Here is a 26,621-nt window from a genome sequence, read left to right as displayed (position 1 = left end):
GTTGTGGGGGTGCACCTGTTCTTACAACACAAGTTACCGTACTACCTGGTGTTATCTAGACAAGTGTCCTCACCTTTGTGTGAATTTTTGGTCTCCAGCCTCAGGGTGCACTTTTAGGGGTGTGCACGTACACACAGACACAAAGAGGTTGGGGGGGAGTAGGGGGGAGGCTAATGATGTTTCGAAATAATATTGATTGTCAGATGCCTCAACATATAAATGATAGTAACATGTGAGCCATTTAGGCTGTGGCTGGCAGTAACTTAAGAACCAATGCCTCTCCACTGAAGTGAATGAAGGAGGAGAGAACTGAACCAACCTCTCTGGGAGGAGCAGAATACGTCATCTTTCCATCACGCAAAAACCAAGACAAAGTTAAATTCAACAATAAGTCCTATAAAGTCTTATGAGCCGCGGAGTAAAGTTAAGGGTTTCAAATGTGAGCGATATGATTTTGAGCCTGAAGTCCATCAATGAAATGCTTCTTGAATGTGCTCGAGAACAACATGCATGGCTGTGGATGATCTTTAGGCGGATACTGACGGGCGACCACCGCGCATGTTTAATGTTCTCGTGCAGCCCCTCATAGGCTGACTGACGAGGCTCATAGTTACCTCTGGATAGTGACAGGCGGAAGGAGAAGTAGTTCCTATCAACTAGGTGCTATGTTGGTGAAATCATGATGGTGGAGTATTTATTTTCATGTTAATATAAAATACACATTTGCCCCGTCTATGAATCTTTCTCTGCACGAATGCTGTTATCGGAAGTCGATGATCAGTGATCGGCACAGCCAACAGGTTCGCATCGAGTGCGCACTGAGAAACCTTTGGTAGCTGCTGCTGCGGCACAGGGGCAAACTCCCTCTGCCATAAAGTTTTAGACAGAGAAGCAGATCATGCGTTAATGTCATGTCCAGCAGAAAGACTCCTGCGTTCTGCCCTCGGACCGTCCTGCTGCTGCTGCTGCTGTTTGACGCAGGGCAGCTGGGTGTCGAGGCGCACCCGTTACTCGTGTTCTTGATCGATGGATTCCGCTACGACTACATGGATGACCTGCACCATTTACCCGGATTTCGTGAGCTTGTGGAAAATGGTGTGAAGGTTGACCACTTAACGCCGGACTTCCCAAGCTTGTCATACCCTAATTATTATTCCTTGATGACAGGTAATCCGTCTCTTTATGCGTCTCTGTAGCTTCTAACACAATAACTGATATTGTAAGAAGACATTAGGTGTAACTCCCAGCTGATCAAACAAATACGTTTGATTTAATCAGCTGGGGAAATGTTTTAGGCCCTAAACAACCAGATCTAATTACCCGGACATGTAAAACATGTAAAACATGTAAAACATGTAAAACCCAAGAACATAAAAGTTACACTAGAGGCGCCCTGAGAGGCCTTTTAATTATACATAAAAGCGCATTAACTTTGAGGCCGTGAGAGGACAACAAAAAACACATAAATAGAAAAAGTAGGTGATTAAAATCCAGCCGTCTACACGACACATTAGTCTTTAGAGTCCGTGTGCGATTTGCACATTCCTGTGTTGTCCAGCAGTGTAATGGCGGCTGGGATAGTTTCAAGCCTTGCATCCTAAGTCATCTTCCTGACGGGATCAGTTTGTGTTCAGAGTTTCAGCTGGGACTGCCTGCTCACAGACGGGGAAGCTCTCACTTTCTCCAAAGCTGTTTGGATGCTTCTTTTTACGCTGCTTAACTGATAATAAGAGACTTCTCTGTAATCTCTGACTGCCTAGTTAAACATTAGCTTTATACTGTCTAAATAATTTAAAAAGAAAGTCTGTCTGCAGTTAGTTTAATTGTATAATATGTAATAATTGAAGTTAACTATCTGAACATGGCACATGAAAAGGCTTCTATCTACACAGAGGAGATTTAAACATCACAATACTGATGAGTTTGGGTTGTGCTGTATAAGAGAACAGCAAATATTCAGGGATACACACAGAACAAGGTTTATGACCAATACTGATACTGTAAATGTGTAAATCTGCCAGCAGTCTTTTGATTTTTTTATACAAAATAGAAAAAAATACTTTGGAGATATGTCTCTATGCGTACCTTAAAGTAACACGCAAATATAAATTGTTAAAGCATAAATATTTGTTTGCCCATAAATAATTTTTACTCAAAAAAATCTACTTTTGTTTGCCAATAAATTATTTGAATTTGTTACAATAATTACGAGAGTATAACAGAAGAAAAATGTGATACAAAATTACAAGACAATTTTGGAGACTGTGTGCAGTGTTATTGTAATTTTCTGTCATTTATACAACAGAAAAGTCAGTAGAACTGTAATGTGCTAAAATCCAGAGCAGTTTTTGTTTGCCAGAACTCTTGGCGGGGGGGGGGCTGATTCAACACACAATGGCCTGAGGATAGAAACTCCTCTTGAGCCTCTCTGTTCTTGTTCGGATGGTGCAGAACCTTCTGCCTGATTTCAGGCAGCAGTTCGTTGCTGGGATGGGACGGGTCTTTCAAAATCAGAGTTGCTCTAGTCCAGCAAGTCCTGACGTAAATGTCCTGTAGGGAGGGAGAGCAGTCCTGCAGCAGCGTTCTGCTGTACGGATCACTCTCTGAAGAGCTTTTTTATCCTTCACACAGCTGTTTCCAAACCAGGATGTGATGTTCTGTGTGAGGATGCTCTCCACAGCGCCTGTATAGAAAGTCCTGAGGATCGCTGGAGAGACCCTGAACTTCCTCAGTTGTCGTAGGTGGTACAGGCGCTGCCTAGCCTTTTTGGTCTGGACATGAGTGTGGGCAGCCCATGTCATACGATAAGAGTGTGACGATAAAATGCAAACTGTGCCCAGGACTGACACAGACTCATTTCATATGGATAACAGAAGTTCAGAAAGCATCCACATAAACACACTAACAGAAAATAAGCCAAGAACTTGGAGTGATAGTACAGTCTAGTGCAGGGGTGCCCAATCCCGGTCCTCGAGAGCTACCGTCCTGCAGCTTTTAAATGCATCCCTACTCCAACACAGCTGAATCAAATGAATGGCTTGTTTTCAGGCCTTTGCCAAACACGATGGCATGCTGAAGAGGTAATCAAACCATTTGATTCAGCTGTGTTGGAGTAGGGATGCATCTAAAAGCTGCAGGACGGTAGCTCTCGAGGACTGGGATTGGGCACCCCTGGTCTAGTGTATGTGAACCCCAGACCAGCAGCCAGACCTCAACCTAACAAAAGGCTTGCAGCCTCTGTTTCTTGGTGGTAACTGTTCTGAAGTTTCTTTACACTTGATGTTTGCTTTGGGTTTCGTTGATTTTGTGCATATGTAAATACTTCATGAGGGTAGGGAGTTGTGTTGGTGTGTGGGACTGTAAGGTATATATTGTTAACTTGTGACGATGCATTTCAGGTCATTTTATAGAGTAGTGAGAAAGTAATGTAACGAGGGGTGAAACAGGTAACTTTCTCTGCGAATAATTGAGTAACATACTGCATTACTATCAATAAAAGTAATAAGTAATATATTACTCTTAAAAGACTTTTAAAGAAAGTCATTGTCAGCACAAACATACGATAAAATTAGAAGCACATAGCGAAACTGAGGCCAACGCTGGTTTTAATGGGCCAACCTCACACACAGCTCACACACTCTTATGGCACGCACCGGCGAATACCCACCTTTTAAGTCTACGATACATATTTCATATGTTACATGTTACAGTCAAATAAAAAGTTCAATCCAATTTATGTAGCGCACAATATTGTAAGATTAAAACGCTACAATAACCTGATACAAAGAAACCCAACAATCAGACAGCTGAGCACTTTAGCGACAGTGCTAAAGGTGTGAAGGAGAAACCCTCAGTGCATCATGGGAAACCCCAGCTGTGCCCTGTGTGAAAGGGGCTGTAATAAAAGGACGCGGCGTGCGCTCTGAAACCCATTCGTTTCTATTGCCACGCAATAAAGGTTCCTGTTGTGCTGAGCCGAGCACAGCGTAACCAGGAGTACTTGCACATGTTCAAACCGGCTGACCTTTGACCGCTGTGCATTGCAACGTACCTTCAACAGAAACAAAGCCTACAGCTGTGCAAAGTTCAACCACATGATAAAGGAAACCACTCTGTGCGTATCCGAGTCATGTGACCCTTTTGACAGAAGTTTAAGTGCATATAAAGGGACCTCCATTACAACAGCTCTGCAGACCTCAGGGGTGTGGAAATGTCACACTCTTCACTAGTGGGGATAGTTACAAAGCTTTCTTCTTCATGAATGAGCTGTACATGTTTTTTTAATTACACATCTGGACACAATAAAACACAAACTCTCATAGAAGATGTAAAGTCATATCAGTACACTTAGAGCGGCCGCACAAAATGACGTATGCCTCCCATTCTACTTTTAAATACTCTAGGAACAACAAGTAGACCTGCAGTGTGAGAGCGAAGTGCTCTAATAGGGTGATATGGTACTACAAGGTCATTAAGATAAGATGGGGCCTGATTATTTAAGACCTTGTATGTGAGGAGCAGGATTTTGAATTCTGGATTTAACAGGAAGCCAAAACAGGAGAAACCTGCTCTCTCTTTCTAGTCCAGTCCCACACTGCACAGAGCAGGAGGTATGAAGTGCAGCAAACAAACCCTCAAGATGTGCTTATAATAACAATTTTATAGACAGTGATACTAATTATAGTGGGGGGGAGAGTGGGGGTCGTGAAATGTTTTCTTCTTCCTGAGGGGGCGTAACAGAAAACAATTGAGAAGCAGTGCCCTTGTCACCACCTGGCTTGATAACTATAATGGAGCAGCTCCAGTATGTCCAGAGCTCCTCCAGGCTTCTATGAGGCACTAAGCTCTGGAAACATCAACGCCACCCTCAGAAATCTCCTGCTCAAGTCCTGCATTACTTCCAAATCCCTCAATGCCCTGGCCCCTCAGTACCTCTGCTGCACCCATACACACAGTCTGGGTTGCTGCATCCTCAGCTATGGGTCTGCTTTCTGTCCCACACGCCCACCTCCACCCCGTGTGGCGGCCCCTCACCCTCACACGAGCCCGTCACTGAAACTTCTCAAAACTCAAGTCTTCAACGAAACCTTGAACCTTTAGTCTTGTTTTTGTTTATTTATACTGTTGTGAAGCATCTTTGGGTTTGTTGAAAGATAAATACATTATACACATCTAAGTCATTAATATTATTATTATTACTTGCTGAACCAGGGGCCCGAAGACTTGTGTTCACCTCTTAACGGGTCATAGAAGTAGGTCAGGTCTGGGTCCAGAGGGTGGCCAGATTGTTCTGTCATGATTACAGGTTAAGCTGTTTATTTAAAAAGGTGAAGTTTGTGTGGTGATAAAAGAATCTGAGTGGAGCTAAACACGAGTGGCTATGAAGGAGCGTCTGTAAGAGGAAGAAGGTCGTCAGCGTGCTACGGCTGGACATGCAGTTACGTGTGATCTGGAGCAGCAGGTAGTTCGAGGGAAGCACAGTAAAGGTAGAGGAGGGCCTAGTGGCATTAAGAGATTTGATTGGACAATCCAGTGTGAATAATGAAAATGAACCAATGAGCTGCTGTCAGTGTTTGTAGGGCTGATGCACGGCGGCCCATCTTTGTAATTTGAACATGTTTGATTTCATTAGATATTTTTTTACCTGATGTTTTTATTTAAAGTTTTTTTGGGAGAAAATATTTCAGTATTGCAGCCGGTAATGTTTCCTGTGGCTCTGTGAGCTATTCCAGATTATTGCCTGAGCACAGGATGATCAGTGTAACACAGGAACTAGAGAACCCCGTAGGTTCCTCTGTGGGGTTCTCTGGGATTACAGGCTTTGCTCCAGGCAGCAGAACTATCATAAACAAAGGTTTTTATGGGTTTAATAATGATTTACGAAGCGATGTGCTCTGAGCTGTGGGGCAACTTTTGTCTTGCATACAGTGTAATGTTACTTTTTATTATTATTGTTCTTATTATTAGGCCGTCATTGTGATATTCATCAGATGACTGGAAACTACATGTGGGATGAAGTCTCCAAGAAAGAATTCCTAATTGGGACCAATCCTGACAGCCGGTTGCCAATTTGGTGGGACGGGTCAGAACCACTGTGGGTCACCTTGCAGAAGCTGGGAAGGAAGGTTTTCATGTACTACTGGCCAGGTACGTGCACACGATCAATGTGAAATTCTATCTGAAGTTGTCTGTTTATTAAGGTGGTAAGTGGAAATGCAATGGCAAGCTGTTATTTGCAAACTGCACATTAGCTAAAAGTAGCATTTATCAGCGCTCACAGTTTTGGTGACCAAAATAGGGAAGCAACTGTCGATTCAGCATCAATTATTCCGTCAAGTAATCGGATAAGAAATGCTTTCGTCTGATTATCGAGTGATAATAAATATTCAAATGAGAAAAAAAACATCTTTCGTTGGTTTCCATTTTAGACACTGCAATGTTTGAAGGTTTAACTGCATCCGTGGTTAAAAGAAAACAAAGGAACCCTTGGATCGTGCTGACGTGCCGTCATTGACGTCGAATTTTAATTTTAGGTACAGTCAAAGTCAAATAAAACAAGATATGTACACAACCTAAGGTATAAAGGATTTACCTTCACTATTGTTTATGCTGCTGAAAACAGCCGTTATGATGGCGTAGACTTATATAATAACCTAACAATCCTCAGGTCATGTAAAGAAAGGACGGCGGCCGTCAGCCTTCAGGAATCTGAGTAATTCAACCAGTCTGGTATCAGAGTGAGTTAACAGCTCAGGTCCAGTTCGTCTGCTCAGTAAATGGCTGCAGCCACTGTTAGCTATTTGTTATCACCTCCTCCAAACCTCAGTGATTTCTTAAAGGCCTGTGATCCCTCACCTCGAGGTGGCTGTGACTGTGTTTCTGGATCTTTAGGAATTGTTGCAACCTTCAGTTTGCTTTAGTTCACTCCTGTGGCACAGCAGTGTGACTCTTAGTGCTGTGGTGTTCTGTGTGGATTCTCTCTGGCGCTGTGGCTTTCTCCCACAGTCCAAAGTCATGTACAGGATTAGTTTCATTTGTGATAACCACATCTACTCAGGGCCTTCTTGATGTTCTTCTGCCTCCCTGGCTGCTGTGTCAGTGGGGATGGTGTTCGCTCTGTGTTGTATTGTCCTGATGACGCCCAGTTTGTGCTCCAGTGGATGATGAGAGTCAAACCTTAAATGCTGATCCGTATGTGTAGGTTTACGGTACACGTCAGCTTTTAGATGTCCCCCATTACTGATGGAAATCTCACAGTCTAAGAAGGCTAACCTGCCTTATTCTATGAGTTTCAGATCTGTGGACTCCGCACACTCTCACCATTTTCCTTCCCTGTTATATTGTTGTGAAGTACATTGTGAGGTTTATCCTGAAAGGCGCTATAGAAACCAAGTTTTACTTACTTACCACTAAAGCAGTGTTTGAGTGTGCCTTGTGATTCAGGTTGAACTTGATCTTGACTTGGTCGGTCTGGTTCAGACCTTGAGATGTTAGGGTCACTCATACTCAAAGTGTACTTTTGCAATTTTCGGTGATGTACAACTATTGGTAATTGTTCCCATCTATGCGCTAGCTTTCCAAACAAACGACCAACTATTACGGTCATGCCTGCTTACTTTCAGCATTAGCGAAGACACAATATCTACTTTTGAAATTAGGCTGAAAACTTGATAAAGCGTATCATTAGGGCTGGATCAGGTGACCCTGAATCCTCCCTGAGTTGCGCTGCAATAGGTCGAGGTTATTTTCCTTTTTCTATGTTTGTCCTTCACTCACTGTGTGTTTATACACCACTCTGTGTCTAATCATTAGTTATTATTAACCTCTGTCTCTCTTCCACAGCATGTCTTTATCCTTCTCTCACCCCAACCAATCACAGCAGATGGCCCCGCCCCTCCCTGAGCCAGGTTCTGCTGGAGGTTTCTTCCTGTTAAAAGGGAGTTTTTCCTGCTGCTAATCTTAGTATATCTCCATTGTGTGATTCATTTTAATGCTTTCTCCAGAAATGTTGGCTGTGAAAGGAACGCTCCAAATGCAACATGTCCTGCAACAGAGTGTCCAACCTAATATTTAATTAGTTAATTAGTTATAGGTGCAAAGGTAGGAGACGATTAACACGTCATTAGCATTTAATCTGGTTTATCACACTGAGCAACCATGCAAACATTTCTCCCAGCCCCACAGATCAGTTTTGTCATTTCATTTCATTTATTTATTTATTTCACACTTGGTACAACAGATCAAACAAACCAACCACACTTTCTATCAGCACTACAACCATGTGTGAAAAGGAGCAGGAAGAAGAAAATGTTCTCATTAAACCCCGCCCCCTATCTACAATCCAACTTATATTACAAGTGGGCACCAAAAATCAGGGAACAAACTAATATTAACATTTCTCTCCGGTCCTAACACAAACCAAACAACAGATTTACAATCAGAATGTACCACTCCACATAGTAACAAGGAGAAAATACAATTAAATAAATAAAACAAAAAATTATAATTATAAAAATATAATTTCAATGAACTCCAATTTCATTCACATTCTTCATATTCAGTTATCGTTTTAAGCATGTGACACTTTTTAAAACAATGTAAACTTATATGATTCTTTAAATTATAATGAAGAGACTTCCACAGTCGTATACTCCTAACCGTTGCACTCATTAATCTCTGTGTAGTCCTAGCTAACTGATGCTTAAAATAAAATTTCCTTCTGCTGTCTTCTCCCCCTGAACACAATAAAAATACTCTTTGTAACTTAAAGGGCAAAATATTATTTTTAGCCTTAAACATAATTAATAGTGTCCGTAATTTCGCTAAATCTCCTAATTTTAATAATTTCGATTTTATAAATAATTTATTTGTATGTTCTCTATAATTAACGTTATGAATCATTCGTATCGCTTTCTTCTGTAATAAGTTTAGAGGTTTTATAGTATAGTAGATATTACTAACAACTGACATCTGTTATATACATTTCGTGTATTAGATCTTGTGATTGTTAGTCACTATGATATCATCATCATCATGATATCATTGAGTCTCATCAACCAGTCTGTCAGAATATTTGTCTGATTTTTAAATTGCTGTTTTTTTGTTTTAAATGAAGCTTTGAGGGTTGTGGCTGTAGCTCAGGTGGAGAACAGGTCACCTACTGACTGGATGGTTGGTGGTTCGATCATGCCAAGTGTCCTTGGGCAAGATATGAATCCCATGCTGCATCCATCAGAGTGTGAATGTTAGCTAGCACGTGCTTAGAAACAGTGAATGGGTGAATGCCCAAGTTGTCAGAATCAGTCCATTTACCATCTTGATAAAACTGATTTTAATACGTCTACAAACTTCCTGAAGTCATTTCCACATAACGGAGTGACACAAGAATATGACAGAATATGCCTTTTTATGCTTTTTGCCCCTGTGAGCGTGCCACTGCTGATTTTCCAGATGTGGGATGTCATCCCGTACTCGCCTGCCACTTCCTGTCTGTCAGGTCAAGTTTGTGATCTGCTGACATGTTCAAACTATCATCCAGTGACCTGTTTGACCAGTAAACAAACTGCAGGGGAGGATGTGACGTCAACATCTCTCAACTGGAGATGTCAGACGACAGGTCTGCAGTCCTTAAAGGGTTTTTTGGGAAAACTGTGGCTTGTTTGACGCAGGAGGGAACTTTTTTCACATGTCCTGATAGGTGTGGGGGAGGGCAGGGGGAAATGTTACATGGCGTGGGGGGCTGAGGGGTGTGAAACTGGGATTGTCGGCCAGTTGATACCTCTCCACAGCGTGGGTCGATGGTCTTCTGTGGCTGGTGACCTTCCAAACTGATGCAGGGTCGTTAGCTGAAAACCTGTGAGCAGCTTTGAGCGTGTTTTCTGGGAGGTTCCAAGTTACTCTGAGGTGTTCTTCTATCAAGGTTTGTTTTTACTGTGTGTTTGGGATCATTGTCGTGTTGGACAATGAAGCTGCTGCCACATGGTGGATCAAATCAGGATTAATTACTCCATAAAATAAAATATTCATCTTCAAGAATGAAAGTTTATTTTAAAAGCAGCTAATGTCCAAACAATTTTAAAGCCTCCATAAAGCCTGAAGAGTACTTAAAAATTACAGTAGGTAAAAGTCTGGTGTCTCTTACACAAAATATCAGTAAACAACGCGAGAATTTTGCACAACATCAAAGATATTTATAGGATTCATGTGAAATATGAAGTTGTAAGCTAAGACAAAAAATCTTTTTTCAAAAGATGAAGAAGAAACAAAAAAAATATTCTTGCACACAAACTGTTTATTAAATTGAAAATGGATGAATGAAGAAATGTTAGCTGGGAATAGTTTTTGTGATTTGCAGTGCAAAAGGTCTTAAAGGTCACATTTATTATCCTAAATAAGTATATTCAAAGGAGGGAGAGAGGAAAAAACCCCCAAAAAAACCCCAAAACAAACGAACCCCCCCCCCCTGAAGAATACATACAAAAAAAACCCAAAAAAACCCGAAAAAAACAACAACAACAACACCTGCGCACATCCATGTATATAATCTTGGGGCAGATATGGGAGGAGGCCACACCTCCCAGTTTTACTTATTAAAGTAATCTATAAAGAGCTGCCAGATTAGAACTGTTTAACATTATCTCTTAATGAGAATTTAATTTTCTCCAAATGTAAATGATGCATTGTGTCTCTTAACAAAGCAGAATGAGTTGGGGGGGCTTTATTATTCCAATTTAGAAATATAAGTCGTCTTGCAAGCAATGTTATAAAACTCAGAGCATGAATTTGTTTATTATTTAAGTCTTTGACTGTAGCTACAGCAAATAGTGCCATTACTGGGTCTGGGGGGAGCTGTTTTTTTAAAAATGTCAGACAGAATTTTAAATATTTTAGACCAGTAGGTGGCGATGTTGGGGCATGTCCAAAACATATGTGACAGTGAGGCAGAATTCTGGCCACATCGATCACATCTTGAGTCAGCCCCTGGAAACATCCTTGAAACCTTCAGTTTAGACAGATGGAGTCTGTGCAGGACCTTAAATTGTAGCAGTCCGTGCCTGCAGCAGACAGAAGTGGAGTGAACCAGTTCTTGTGCCTTAGTCCATTGATCTTCAGTGATGTTAGTAGCCAGTTCTTCACTCCAAGCATTTCTCAAGTGGTCCAGTGTAGTTGTACTGTCTATTTTCAAAAGTTGGTTGTAGATCCTAAAAATGGCTCCTTTCTTTAGCCGGTTCATCGGGAACAGATCATCTGAAACCAGTTTTTGTGGTTCATTAGGAAAGGATGGAAACGTTTCTTTAAAAAAATGACGTATTTGTAAATACTTGAAAAAATCTCTGTTTTCTATGGAAAATTTTTGCTGAAGTTGAAACGAAGGAAAAAGATTATAAACAGATCCTTGATTGTGTGTATCCCTTTGGAAGTCCATAACTGGAATGTGGATCCTGAGAACAATGTGTATGCTTGGTTATGGATTAATGGTGTAAAGATTGAACATTGACGCCAATGAAAATGCTTTCTAATTTGAGACCAAATTTTTAGTGAGTCAGACACTACCGGATTTTTACATTTATGCTCACCCAGATCTGAGTTTGAATGAACCAAAGATTTAAGAGTATTGGAGAAAAAAGTCATACTTTCCATCCGTTCCCAATCAGGTCTATGTTCCCCGCCCCAGAATGACATACAACGTATGTTACAGGCCCAATAACAGAGCTGAAAGCAAGGCAACCCCATTCCTCCTGTAATCTTGGCTCTGTGGAGAAATATCTTTTTTATTCTGGGTGTCTTCTTGTTCCAGATAAACTGAGAGATTAACTGGTCTATTTTCTTAAAAAAGGTTTTTGTGATCAATATTGGGATACATTGAAACAAAAATAAAAATCTGGGTAAAGTGCTCATCCTAATGATATTTACTCGGCCAGCAAGCGAGATGGGCAGTTTGGACAGTCTTTCCAAGTTCTGTTCAGTTTGATGGTATAAATTAATAAAATTATATTTAAAAAGGCCAGAGAATTCACGGGTTACATTTATTCCAAGATATTTGAAGATATTTGAGATGGTATAAGGAAACGAGATCAATGTAGCACTATCTAATTTTTCTAAAGAACTAACAGGAAACAATATGCTTTTTGTTAGGTTGATTTTGTATCCAGAAATTTTCCCAAATTCAGTTAAAACTGTCATAATTTTTGGCAATGATTTAGTAGGGTCAGTGATATATAGCAACAAATCATCTGCACAGAGAGACACCTTATGTTCTACACCAAATCTCCTTATTCGTTTATAATCCTTTGCAGAGCGTAATTGAATGGCGAGAGGTTCTATGACAAGTGCAAATAGCAATGGGGACAAAGGGCACCCTGGTCTTGTAGAGCGGTGGAGGAGGAAAGGACTAGAAGTTATATTATTTGTATTAACCGAGGCCTTAGGTTTTGTGTAAAGCAGCTTAACAAAGGAGATATCATTAGGGCCTATGCCAAACTTTGACAGGGTCGAGAAGAGGAAATCCCACCCAACCCTGTCAAAGGCCTTCTCTGCATCTAATGAGAGTAGTATTTCAGAGTGATCAGAAGTATTATGTGTATATATAATGTTGAATAGCCTTCTAATATTAAAAGATAACTGTCTATTTTTTACAAATCCCGTTTGGTCCTCCGACACAACTGTTGGGAGAACCGTCTCTAATCGCATAGCCAGAAGTTTGGACAATATTTTATTATCTACGTTCAATAGACTTATTGGTTTGTACGAACCAGGTTCCAAAGGATCCTTACCAGGCTTGTGGATTAGAGAGATAGTGCTATCATACATGGTTGAAGGTAAGCATCCTTTAGTTAGAGCTTCGTTATATACCTCCAAAAGAACGGGTGAAATTTGTTCGCAGTGATTTATTAATTATTTTTCTTACACGCATAAGAAAAACATATGAAACAAATTCATTTTAAAGCTGTGAAATTTTGTGTTCGGCACCGCCTGGCTTCACTGCAAATGGCGGCTGACTTTATCACAGTGCTGGTCTGGGGACAGCTTTAACATCACTCCGGGTTCTTGGCTGGCTTAGCGCTACCGTGCTGTCTGTGCTTGTGAAGAGCTGCAGTTGTGTTTAACAGTATGATGCTGTTGTTCTGTCCTGCAGCAGTCTCCACTTTAACATCTTCCTCTCATCCTTTTGTGCAGTGACAATAAAAGTAATGTCCAAATCCTCTGACACACAGATTGAAATCAGCTGCTACTTCACACACATGTATTCTGACTCTTCTCTCGAGGGCATACCTCCACCTCTCTAGGCTCTCTTCCATCTAGATCACTACAGATCCCAATGTCCTCAGCAACCCCCCTGAGACACCTGCCTGACCTCATCTGTCCATCACCACTGCGAATAAGAACGGGCTTAGAGTTGGTTTCTTTACCACTGTCTCGCTGTCCTCATACATGCACTGCACCAGCCGTTCTCTAGATCCACAGTGCAGCTCCTTCTGGCTTTCTTTATACTTCTCCATCAACACTATTAAAGCTAGCATCACATCTGAAGTGCTCTCTCTCAGCATGAAGCCACAGCAGTTGTCACAACTCAGTAAGTCACTCCATAATATGGCCCATGCCCTGAAAAGCGTACTGAAGATGTGGAAATAAATAAATTCTTTCAGTGTAATTATTTCATTGTTTCCAGTAAAAACCCGACTTGTTAGCTGACATTACATGTAATTACAGGGTACTTGCGCCTTAGTTGCAGGTTGCAATAGAAAGTGTTACCAACTTATACAAACCATCAGAAAATAAAGAAGACGAGTAAACACAAGGGAACAATGAAGCTGAACTCCAGCAATAACAGAACGATAACCAACCAAACACAAAGATTACAATACAAAGACTCCTGACCCCAAAAACACTAAACCCAGGTTCAGAGAGGGACAATGACAACCAAGGGAAACTGCTGTAATTTCTTTTGTTAGAATAACAACACACATACACTCTGATGGCTGCTGGTCAACATAATAAGCAATTATTGTCTATGACATACAGGTAATGGGCTATCATAGCATGTTAACTGTTTACAGAGGTGCCTGTAAATGATGGAGTCATTTCATGTGTTTCAGGCTGTGAGGTGGAGATTCTGGGTGTCCGTCCATCTTTCTGTGAGGAATACGTGTACAACCCCTCAGAGAAAAATCTCACAGCATCAATAACAAATGCACTAACAGTCTTAAGGTAACATGAATATCAATGTGTGTAAATGTTAGCTGGATAGAAAAACTGTCTGTACGAAAGGCCGAATGAGGCAAGTTGTGAAAAGCACTTTGAGTGCTTAGTACAATAGAAAAGAGCTATAGAAGATCCGATCGATTCACGGTCTGTTTTGCACAGGGAGCGGTCGTTTGCTGTCAGAATTCATTATTGTTGTTGCAATTTAAATGCAGTTTGAATCAACACTGTGTTCCTCCATCAACTGAGCTCAGCCCTTTCTGAATGAGGTCTGCATCAGCCACGATGACCACAGCTGTCCGCTGCAACACTTAACAGCTGAACAGTTCCTCCAATAACTGTTGCAGCTTCACTGACATAAGGACAGTTACAGAAAATGTCTACCTCACATCACAGTAAGATGTCATACAATGTAAGCACCTTATTTTATTAGTTTGAGCCTGTGTTTCATTGCTTTTATTAACTTTACTACTGGAACATGGGTGTAATGTCACTCAGAGCTCCAGCATTCGATGTCTGAGGTAACTAGAATGCAGTGTCAGCTGTGGAAAGTAGGAAGGCACATTTATCCAGAATGAGGAGACTAGAGGTGAGAGTCCTAGGTGATGCACAGTGAGCTGATTCAAAGATAAGTCTGGGTAAGAAGCACAGCACAGAGAGAGCAGAAGAACAGACAGTGCAACAAGACGCAAAGATGAGCGTGACAGTTTTTGGTGCACTTAAGAAAATAACACTTAGAGAAGGTAGAAGACTAACCATTTAATCTGTTTGTGTGTGTGTGTGTGTGTGTGTGTGTGCGTGCGTGTGTGTGTGTGTGTGTGTGTGTGTGTGTGTGTGTGTGTGTGTGTGTGTGTGTGTGTGTGTGTGTGTCTTAGATCAAACCAAGCAGACATGGCAGCAATATATTATGAGAACATTGATGTGGAGGGCCATCACTTTGGTCCAGACTCTCGTCAGGTCAAAACAGCTGTGCAACAACTGGATCTTGCAATGCAGAAACTCAACAGCAAAATCAAAGTAATAACACAATAACTGTCACTACAGTTGCAGATTCTGCAATTTTTCCTGTCATGTGGTTTGTTTTCATGTTCTTTCATTCTTTCAACGTTTTCATTCTTGTTTTTGTGATGTTCCTGCAGGAGATGAACATGGTGAACCAGCTGAATATAATGTTGTTTTCAGACCACGGTATGACAAAAATCCACTGGATGGAGAAGGTCATAGAGCTGGATAAGTATATCAACATGGCAGACATCGTCAAGATGATGGACAGAGGCCCAGTGGTCAGTCTTTGGCCTGAAGAAAACAAGTTCCAGGAGGTGAAACCAGAGTCATTGGCTCTCTCTGTGCACTATAGGTCATTTCTGTGAGCGCTCGCACTCTTGTGCTATTGTCACTGTAATCACACCCATTTTATGTCATGAAACTTGTGACTGTCAGGAAACTACACCTTAGTCAAATGAATGAGCCAATGGTTGTATTACATACAGAATAACACATTACAAAGTATTAGATCATAATATTTTTCAACAATGCAGTTTCAGCGTACTGAATTCAATAATGACAATACAGTTACAATGATGTCATTACATCAAATATCGTTTTTTCCTGAGCACTCACACCTGTCTATAACTTTTGAGGACTAGAGATATGAAAAGGATTTTGTATTTTTATTGCACGACAAAACAAGATAAAGTGCAAACTGTGACATGGGCTGAAGCAACTACATTATATGCTAACACGTCAGCTCTTTGCAAGCATCCACACAAAACTCACAGAACTCTGTGGAACTGTAACAAGGTGCAAACCACTGTTTCTACTCGAGACCAGGAAAGCCACATAAAGCTTTGGCAGCTAAAACCAAGATGAACTTTTACCATAATTATGGGATGAAAATGGTTGAAGAAGGAAAGGAACAAAGCTCACCACATTATCTGTAAACACGATAAAGGCAGAGTTATGGGATGCACATATAGGTTTACCAAGAGAGTCAGGTCCTTAGTATTATTAATGTTGTGACTGCTGATATAAGTAGTAGGATAAATTCCCAAGTGCACAGGGCTTTACTGCAAAATGGATTGGACAGCACTTTATGGTGCAAATGAATAATGATGCAAATCATACTGCAAAGCAACCCAACTTTCTCATGGCAGAGAAATTCGGAAGGTTGCCGGTTCGAGCCCCGGCTCCGACAGTCTCGGTCGTTGTGTCCTTGGGCAAGATACCCGTTGCCTACTGGTGGTGGTCAGAGGGCCCGGTGGCGCCAGTGTCCGGCAGCCTCGCCTCTGTCAGTGCGCCCCAGGGTGGCTGTGGCTACAATGTAGCTGCCATCACCAGTGTGTGAATGTGTGTGTGAATGTGTGGATGACTGGATGCGCTTTGGGGTCCTTAGGAACTAGTAAAGCGCTATACTGTCATGATCAGGCTGTGTGCAGGCAGGAGAGGACCCAAACACAAACTCACGGGACAACAGGACTGAACTCAAAATACAGCTTTATTGCTGACAGAGGATAAAGGCGATACAAAATAATATGAAACTGAACTGGGAAGCACTAAGGAACTGACTCACGAGGAAACACACGGCGGGGCACACAGTCATGAGGGAGAACGCGACACTGAACTGAGGGAGACGTGGACATACATGCACAGAGGGTAAACGAGGGAAGTGGGAGCACACGGGGAACACAGCTGACACAGATAATCATAACGAGACAGGGCAGGGGTGAACACAACATGACGCATACTGACGAGACACTGTCAAAGTAAAACAGGAAGTACAGAGGTTCAGACAGGAGGAGAGAGCACGGACATAACGGAAAACATGGAATAAAACACAAGGAGGGGAAACAAGGGCTCACAGATACACAGAGGGGCACACAGGGGGTAACCAAATAAGGAACATCTTAACTAAACAACCTGGGAACCAAGGCATAAATAGGGAACAAAATACAAAACACACAAAAACTAAGAATACTGGGCCAACATGGCCCAGGACCATGACATATACAAATACATTTTACCTGATTTCAGCCCATTCTTTCAATTCAGTTCACAAATAACAAGTGGAGGTAACTGTAGTAAAGGCTAGAGATGGTAATTAATAAGAATGTAGGGATTCTGTTATCAATATTACTTATCAGTTCTCTCATTGGTTGTCACTGGGTTCTCACTAGCTCCACTTTACCTTTGTGCTAATTAATTGCATGTTGTAAAGCTGAGGCTACAGTTGCACACACCAACACACATCCAAATCCTGATGAGGACACACGTATGATCTTTAGTATTTTGCTATGAACACAAAGCCGACAGCACAAAACAAAGATGAAACCCCGCACAAAGAGACTTCAAAGCGATCGCCACGGTGATTCTACTGTAGAAACCTGAGAAGGTAGAAAGGCTGTTGCTTACCTGATTTGCAGCTCACAAAGGACCGCCCACTTCACCGTGGTCGAGGTACGAGGTGGCTCTGCTGTGTTGTAGCCAGAGGTTGTTTGGTTTCCCTGCTGTATGAATCCTGCCAGTCCTCCTGCACTTAACAGCGTACACTATGTTACTCTGTTTGTGTCGGGGACCCGATCCTTGGGGGGGACCAGTTTTTGGCGCAGCGTGTTTTGGGGTTTAAAAGCCACAGAGACCCGGTGTTTAGAAAAAATGCGTCTCAGCTGCTCCGATACTCCTGACACGTACGGGATCACTGCAGGTGGGCAGCGGTTGTCATTCTCTCCTGGATCAGCTGGAGCTTTCTTTAGGAGCCTTCCCAGCTCTGACAAAAGTCCAGCTGGGATAACCACATCTACTCAGGGCCTTCTTGATGTTTTTCTGCCTCCCTGGCTGCTGTGTCTGTGGGGATGGTGTTCGCTCTGTGTTGTAGCGTCCTGATGACGCCCAGTTTGTGCTCCAGTGGATGATGAGAGTCAAACCTTAGATACTGATCCGTATGTGCAGGTTTACGGTACACGTCAGCTTTTAGATGTCCCCCATTACTGATGGAAATCTCACAGTCTAAGAAGGCTAACCTGCCACTGTTCATATCCTCCCTGGTGAATTTGATGTGTCGGTCCACTGAGTTAATGTGATCCGTGAACTGTGGAACGTCCTGAGATTTGATTTTCACCCAGGTGTCATCCACATATCTGAACCAATGGCTTGGTGGTGTTCCAGGGTAGGATAGCAAAGCCCTCTTTCCCACTTCTTCCATGTACAAAAAGGGTGAAACTGGGGAGCCCACGGCACACCCATGTTTCTGCCTGTAGGACTGACCCTTGTATGTGAAGACACAGTTCAAACACACTTGGTCGATGCTGAGAGCGGTCCTGCTGCTGAGGTTGGGGTCATCCTGTAACCTCTTTCGAACTACCTCCAGCGCTTCCTCGACTGGGATGCAAGTGGAGAGAGATGTAACGTCGTACGAGACCGTGGTTTCATCTGCCTCCATCATGACATCTCTCACTTCCTGGGTCTCATAAGTATTTTCATCACTGAGCAGTGACAACATTTTCTCATGATAGTCTTTTTGATTTAGCAAAACTGTGCACCTAGCCTTGTGTGCTGGAAGGATGATAATGTTGTTTACATCACTAAGTGATGTGAGTGCCTTCCTCTCCTCCATGCTGATGCTGGATGCAGGAGTCTTTGCATCACTGAGACAGGCCGAAACCTTCATCCACAGTTGCTCTGCGTTTCTCCCACTGAGAACGCTACGCCCATATAAACAGAATCAACTTTTTGGGGTTCAACCATTATTATTTTACATTTTAATATGGAATTCAAAAGTTTTAATATTTCAGCAGATTTTAACAGATTTTAAAATATGACCATTTTAACATGGTCAGAAACACATAAGTACTGAATAAATCAATAGGCTAACACATAATAAATTGTTGATAAATAATCCATATTCATATGTAACATATTGATACAACAATGTAAATAAAAGAATATTACTCATGTAAATTTTCCTCAACATGACTTCCAAAAAATTTACCAAGCTTAAAGTTGAAATGTTGACATCCAAGGTTGGACGTCGTATAGATGTCCTGCATTGGTCAGGGACCGATGGACTCAATGTAGATGATCTGCATGTTTATCCAACGTCCAGTGTTGAGAGGATGGGCTCTGGCAATGACACTCACAGAGAAGCCAAAGCCTTTGTTATGTTGGCTTGTCCTGTTGGAAAATAAACCTTTACTCCAATCTGAGGTCCAGAGCACCGTGGTGCAGGTTATCAGCAAGGACAGCCTGCTCTTTACCCTGACTACTCTCCCAGTTCCTTCTGTGAAAAACTGTGCCACCACTATTCTTCACTGTAGGGATGGTAGACATGATGCTTGGCATTCAGGCCAAAGAGTTCAATCTTTGTTTCATCATACAGGGAACTTTCTTTTACAAGGTCTGGGAGTCTTTTGACAAACTCCAGGCAGGCTGTCATGTGAAGCCACCAATGAGCGGCTTCTGGCTGTCCTTCTGAAAGGCTCCTCTCTCTCCAAAGAGCAATGCTGGAGGTCTATCAGAGCGACCTTCTGGTCACGTAGCCAGCTCTAGGAAGAGTCCTGGTGGTTTCAAACCCTTTTCATTTATGGATAATGGAGACCAGTGTGCTCCATCATCTCAAAGACACTCAATACTGCAGAAACTTTTCTGTTCCCTCCCATATCTCTGTCTCAGTGCAGCCCTGTCTCTGAGATCTAAGACAATGTCTTGGCCTTCATGGCTTGCTCTTCCTCCCTCTCTTCCCCTGTGTGCGTGCGTGCGTGCGTGTGTGTGTGTGTGTGAGTGTGTGTGTGTGTGTGTGAGTGTGTGTGTGTGTGTGTGTGTGTGAGAGGGAGAACCTTAAGAGTATTTGAGATGAATTATTATCACTGTCATGTTACTTTTGTCAAGATGTGTGGGATGCAGATCGTGTTAAACAAAGAGGATCCAAATGCAGATGCACGGAGACCACATTTATTTTTTTGCCTTTCAGCCTTTATTGGAATAAGACAGTGCTGCGTGTTTCCCCTCTCTCGCTCCCCCGTCCATGTACCAGGGGCCGCAGGTCAGATTCAAACCTGGGCCTACTGCTCTCCGACCGTACGGCATATGATCAATGAGTTGAACCGGCAGCTGTGGAGACCAGATCTTAACCAAAGGCAAGCCATTCATGTGGCTCAATGTCCAGATACAAATACGAAGGAAATTTAAGCTTTCAGATCACAGGAACTGAATGAAGCAAAATACAAGGAGGGACAAGGAGCTGGGAAACACTGGGGAAAGGTACAAAGGGAAAAGGACCGGAAAATACACAGACAGGTGATGAGGAGAGTGGAAACAGCAGAGGAACACAGCTGGAACAGATGTAACAAAACAGGGGAAGCAAAAGTGGACACAAAGCACATGAGACGAGGACGGTCTAAGACAGGAAACACAGCGAGAACAGAGACAGATACCCAGAGACAAGACACTCACACTTGACACTGGAAGAGAATAACAAACACACGACAGACATGATACAGAGGGAGTGAGAGATGCACGGGCTGGGGAGACTACGGGGACGAAAGGACTCAGGGACAAGAGGAAGTCAAACGACCTAAAGTCGTCTGACTTACACAAAAAGAGACTTAATACTGACAGAAAATTCATAAGCACAAGAGACTGAACTGAACCCATAGAGACCAGGAACATAAATCGATGAGCGAGATCACAACAATGAAAAGTAAACAAGATTGAAAAGTGCAAAAAACAGCAAACACGGGGTCAAACACTGCTTCTCATTTTGTTTATTATTCCAGGTATCTGCCAGATTGTCTGAGGTCCCTAACATGGGTGTCTATGCCAGAGAAGAGATCCCTGAACGATTCCATTACAAGAAAGGAAAGTTTGTTTCCCCCCTTACACTAGTGGCTGAGCCAGGATGGTTTATCGCTCCGGTAATGGACAATCTTCCTTGATCTTAACTTGCTGTTATTTTGCATTATATATATCATATATACTACACAGCAGCATGGTCCCAGGGTTGTATTCTTCATTCTGTCTTGAATTGTTTTACGCGTCTTTAGAAACATTTGGTTACTTTGTCTCTTCTAATCATTTATAGTTTTTGTGTCCTTGTGTTTTGGTTTATGTTTATTTCATCTCTGTCTTGTTTATTCATGCCTGCCAAAGGTTTCATGTAAAGTCTGTGACTGTACAGTATTTCTTTCTGGGTGAGTTTTCCACACTGTCTTCCCTGACTGTTGGCACCTGTTGTTAGTTGTGTTGACTTCCCTTGTGTTTCTCCCTCTCCCGTTGTCCAGACAAAGAGAGGGTGCAACTCCCAAGTGAACAAAGTTTGTATATTATGGTACAAACAAGAATGAATGTGATTGGTTAAAAAATCGGGGAGGAGCTGCAGTTTAGACTTGGCTCCTGGTGTCCACAGTCTGGTGTCCGGCTCATGTTTCATCTCTGCTCCAATCAGACGTCTTCTTCCATCAAAAAAAATTCTTTCTACAACACAAATCAAATCTTCTCCCACATCTGGAGCAGATGTTCCCATGAATGTGGACCTTGTAGCTGCTTTGCTTTCGCTCTTCTGTCCAGTTCAAACCAGCTCGATGGGTTTAGGTCTGGAGACTGTGCCGGACCTCCATGTTTCCAAGCTCATCTTGTTCTTTGTTCCTGAGGTGGTTCTGCCACAGCTTGGACTGTGTGGGGTCTTTATCCTGCTGTAGGATGAAGCCCTGACCAACTCGGTGCATACCAGAGGGTCCTGCATGGTGCTGCATGAATGCTGTGGTAGCTGTTCTGGTTCAGGGAGCGTCTCTGTACCAGTCACTGACCCTGGATCAGCAAACAGCCCCAGCCCGTTGATGCCACACACTGTGGAACTTTCACCTACTCCACGGCGTACAAAGATCCTGCATGAAGATTTCAAATGTTGATCCATCATCCATAAAACCTTCTTCCAGTCTTCAGTAGTCCAGTGTCGGTGTTTCGTGGCCCAGACGAGCCTCTGAGTCTTATTCTGACGTCTGGCTTTCTTGCTGCATCCTGTCAAACCTGCAGCTCGAAGTTTCTCCTCACGGTCTTGAATACTTCTGAATCTCATCATGTGCTGACTTAAAAATGAACATGATGTTGCCTTAATGATTTTAATGTCACACATATACAGTAATGTAGAGTTTTTCTGTATCACATACACTGTATTATGAATATATATCTATGACACCTACATTTGTTTGTGTTTATATCTGCGTCCTTTCCAGAACAAGGCAAGTCTCCCCTATTGGAAAAATGACTCTGGGGAAGCGTCCGCATGGCAAAATGGCTGGCATGGGTACGACAATGAGTTCATTGACATGAGAGGCTTCTTCTTGGCAACAGGACCCGGTAACAAAGACATTTTGCATACAGAGTAAAAGACACCAGACTGATCTGTGCATGTGCATGAATGTATGCATCAATGGATGGAGGCATGTTTACAGTGCACGTGGCTCTGCAGCAGTATTTTCAGTAATGAGTCATGATCTCATGGTGAATGATGCTTCGTGTTCTTCGTTCACCATCTAAAGGTCAGCTTATGTAGAAACTTCAGGTTTATTCAGTGAAAATATTTTGTAAAAGAGCTGTGCTGTCAGATTTATTGAAGATATACCAAAAACATATTGAATCAAATTGACCTGAATTGTCACGCTGTCTGAGAAAAACATCATTAGCTGTGGTGTACAGATGCTGTTATTCTGCTTAGGTTAAAAGACGTTTGTTTGCTTCATTTCTTTTAGACTTCAAGATGAATGTTCGGGCAGCTCCAATCCGATCGGTGGACATCTATAATCTGATGTGCTGGACGTTGGGAGTGGATCCTCTGCCCAATAATGGGTCCTGGTCTCGGGTCGAGTGCTTGCTGAATAGTTCTAATGGTGTATCTCATCCCTTCTGGATCTACTCTGTTGGTCTACTAGCAATCATACTGACAACATAGTCCGAAATGATTTAACAGGTTTGTTTACGGCGTTTGATAATAGCTAGAAATTATTTTATTTTCTAGAAACATTTGTGAAAGAAAGTATCTGTGAGAGGACGGGAATAAATCAGCTTGAGATTGTTATAGTATTCAGAATAAAATATCAACAACACATAAACTGCATCCTAATCTACCTGTCTGCCTCCAGATATTTAACAGACTATTTTCACAGTTACTGTTTTGGTTTGGTGCCAATAAGCCCTTCAGTCTTTGGAAAGTGGACAAAGTTGCAGGCAGCAAATCTGGTTGAGAGCAACAGTTTTTTGTGCTGTAAGTGAGAGCATCGTGGCACGTCACACATTTCCTCTTTGGTGTGACAAAAACGTCTGTGTTTGGTGTCAGTGCCTTTCACAGGTCCGTCACACTCACCTTTCACTGATTTTGATTGACTGTTTTCTTATTGTTGGGTGATTTTAAAATGCTTTTCAGTCTTTATGGTGTTTGATTATTGGTCCTTGTTTTCACGTTCTTAGCTGTCTTAAAGCTGTGACAGCCTGTGTAACACACCTTTTGTGAAAAGTGATCTATATGAATAAATCTGAAAAAGTGTGCTTGTCATTGTCGTAGTTGTGCAGTTAGTATTAATGTGTAACACAGTGTCCTGAGCTCCAGTATAGAAAACTTGAGAAATAATGGATATTGATTTAATTTGATTTATACAGAGCCAAATTACAACAGCAATTTATAATAATAGTAACAATGATTAAACTTTGTATTTATAGGCGCCTTTAAAGACCCTCGAGGTCACCTTACATTAGTACAGTGCTTCCCAAACTTTTTTGCTAGGCCCCCCTTTGTTTTACAAGAAAAATCTTCATGTTACTGTCCCTCCATTTACAAAGGCAGGGGCGTCACGCTGTGATTATTTTACATGTAGTTGGGGTTTTTTCCCGTGTAATAATATTCAAGATTGCTATCAATACATTTTTAAAACAAATGCCTCTCTGTGCAAAATGGGTTTAAAAACATAAACAGCTGTGGGATCCTGTTTGTTTGAACCGAGGGAACAAATCGTGGCAGGATCAGCCTGATGTTATTTGTATCCTGCTGTAACTTTACTGTATAAAGAGCAAACATCTCCAACATGTCAGGAGTAGTCAGTCATTACAACAAGTGTTTGTGAACTAAAGATCAAGAATGTGGGATCCTGTTTGTCCGTGATCTAAACAGCCCAGCGCTGCTCCCGACGAAGGAAACACCAACCCTGCAGGGAGACCTACCTCAGCACCTGTGCAGGTGAAGCCAAAGGGAAGATTTGCTTCACCATATTTTCTAGTCTTTGTCTTGGAAACATATTCAGCGACACTTCATCTCCTGCTTTGCGTTTGTGTGGGCGCCCCGTCAAAAACCTGTCCATTATGCTAGCAGTGTCCAAGTGTTCTTTTTTTCTTTTCATACCGCGCCCCCCCTGCAATGGTTCTGCGCCCCGGGGGGAGGGCACACTTTGGGAACCTCTGCATTAACACACCAAAATAAAAACATAAGGTAGACAAAGATAAAACAAGTCTGTAAGCATAAAAGCTAAACAAGGTAAAAATAGACTAAGACGGAGTCATGATGAAGTCAGTTCTGAATAGATGGTTTTAAGCTGCAAGTAGAGAGTTTGTAGTCTGGAGATGTGGAAGTGGAGCAGGTGGAACAGACAGAAGGGAAGCTGAAGAAGAGCAGTGAGCACGTGTGGAGAAGATCAGATACATATGGAGGTTATGAAGCGCTTTGAAGGTAAGAAGCACTGAGGTGAACTGGAAGCTTATATTTTAAGGTAAAGACCCTAAAATAGTACAAGGAAAACTGCAACAATCATTTGACCCCCTATGAGTAAGCGCTTTGGCGACAGTAGGAAGGAAGGTGATTTATTAAATGTATGAATGTTATTCTGCTTGATTCTAATCTGCAGCTGAGTCTCTTACACTGATGGATAACACCGAAGCAAGAACACCTGTTCAACCAATCACATTCATTCGACTTTGATCTGCAACAAACTGAAGCAATCATCTCTTTTTGAAACATTGTTGCGTTCAGCTGGTATATTTGTATGTTCTGTATATTGCAGTTTTCACATCTCTGGAAAAGTTGGCAGTATTAAGGATCATTTTCTGTGGAAGAGCTGTGAATGAGACTCATGGCTGACCATTGGATTAGTTTGATGCTGCCAACACTTTCCTGTGCCCACGCTGGCAAACCCTGGGTTGAGTTAGAAAGCTGATAACCAGCTTTGCGTGACCTTTTATCCTGGTCCCAGTGTTAGGGTCAGTGAAGCCAGAAAACAGAAAGACATCCTGGATATGCTGACGTCGCTCCGTGGTGTGCAGGACTCTGGGACAGCAGCTGGACTGCACTCAGTCATTACATGACGGAAACACCAACGTCATCTCTTTTAATAGTTTATACTGTATACACAGGTCATGCTGATGAATAAAACAAAAAATCAGATCAGATGTTAATCGAATTTATTTGCTCTCACTTCTCCTTAAACATGTTTTCAATGTTAGTTTTACTTCAGAATTGGCGACTGAAACAAGTATGACTCATACGAACATCAGGGGAGAAAGACCTGATAGATATAACCTCAAATAAAGTCAGTGTTCAGCCTCAGAGGTGACAGTCAGCGAGGGTTATGACAGCAGTGTATCAGGAGCCGTGCTCGCCTGACTGCTTGTGAGGCGAGCAGGTCTGTCACAGTGATACTGTGCTTGGCAGACATCTCCGAAACCATCAGAGCACTTTTGCAAACAGGCTCTCTCTTGACAAACTGACCAGATATCTGAAGATTAAACCACTACATGCTAAAAACATATGAAAAGTGTAGTTAGTGAGACACAAACAGGATATTTTAAGTATAGGCGAGCTTTGTTAGTTTCCAAATTTCTGTTGTTGGTGCTGAGAAACACCCACTGAAACAATGGTCACCAGGCAAAGCAATGGATTTGACTCGATCAGCTTTAACCCCGCCCCCTGACTTTGATGGGCGGGTCTGACAAATAAAATATATTTTAATTATTTTGGCACTCCTGGCCCTCCGCCTGTGTTCATTAATTAATATATCATTAAATAACTTACTAAACATGTCAATAATTAATTAATGAGAGAATTAATTATTTAATGGTGCATTTGATTAATCAATTTTGGCACTCCTGGCCCTCCATATATCACATGCCACTTGAGGAATATTTCAGCTAAAATTCATTAATGTTAATTGTTGAAAACAAAATAATGTAAAAACAGTCAGAGGATTCAAAACTACACTGATAATAAAAGATAAAACTTAGTTTAACAATATATTTTTCTCAACAGTCATCAGGTTATAATTAATTATATAATTATAATTAACAATTTCTTTCTTTTTCTTTTTTTAGTGCAATGCCTTCGACTGTCAGCTTAGTGAATGAAGCATAATAACCACTGACTTTGTGACTCTTCATCACCAAGTGTTACAAAT

General features: G+C 41.9%; 1 protein-coding gene across 2 annotated transcripts; it reads left to right on the top strand.

Moving 5' to 3' along the window:
* The first annotated feature begins 658 nt into the window (after positions 1-658).
* enpp6 (ectonucleotide pyrophosphatase/phosphodiesterase 6) lies at positions 659-23,740 on the top strand. 2 transcript variants are annotated; one of them, XR_015124687.1, is made up of 9 exons: positions 659-1,167; positions 5,968-6,147; positions 14,097-14,208; positions 15,078-15,219; positions 15,342-15,521; positions 20,970-21,107; positions 22,425-22,548; positions 22,941-23,470; positions 23,537-23,740. XR_015124687.1 is itself a non-coding variant. In XM_086261552.1 (8 exons), the coding sequence occupies exons 1-8, from the start codon at positions 912-914 to the stop codon at positions 23,138-23,140; spliced, it is 1,332 nt and encodes a 443-aa protein (XP_086117678.1). In that variant the 5' UTR covers positions 659-911; the 3' UTR covers positions 23,141-23,740. The 2 variants fall into 2 exon arrangements, 1 of the variants encoding a protein (XP_086117678.1); XM_086261552.1 differs by having other exon boundaries at positions 22,941-23,740.
* The last annotated feature ends 2,881 nt before the right edge of the window (positions 23,741-26,621 follow it).

This window comes from Aulonocara sp. 'chitande type north' Nkhata Bay, linkage group LG2 (assembly GCF_057382095.1).
Source record: "Aulonocara sp. 'chitande type north' Nkhata Bay isolate Kocher_YH1m ecotype deep benthic linkage group LG2, A_spYH_male_GT1.1, whole genome shotgun sequence".
In the NCBI taxonomy this organism is placed as follows: Eukaryota; Metazoa; Chordata; class Actinopteri; order Cichliformes; family Cichlidae; genus Aulonocara; species Aulonocara sp. 'chitande type north' Nkhata Bay.
This window is presented reverse-complemented; position numbering and strand designations above follow the sequence as displayed.

What these genes read in the sequence shown, in the direction of transcription:
- enpp6 (XM_086261552.1), top strand. Translation starts at nt 912, where the DNA reads ATGTCCAGCAGAAAGACTCCTGCGTTCTGCCCTCGGACCGTCCTGCTG. An exon ending in TTTCATGTACTACTGGCCAG is followed by an intron (nt 6,148 to 14,096) that starts GTACGTGCACAC and finishes CATGTGTTTCAG; the next exon opens with GCTGTGAGGTGGAGATTCTG. An exon ending in AACTCAACAGCAAAATCAAA is followed by an intron (nt 15,220 to 15,341) that starts GTAATAACACAA and finishes ATGTTCCTGCAG; the next exon opens with GAGATGAACATGGTGAACCA.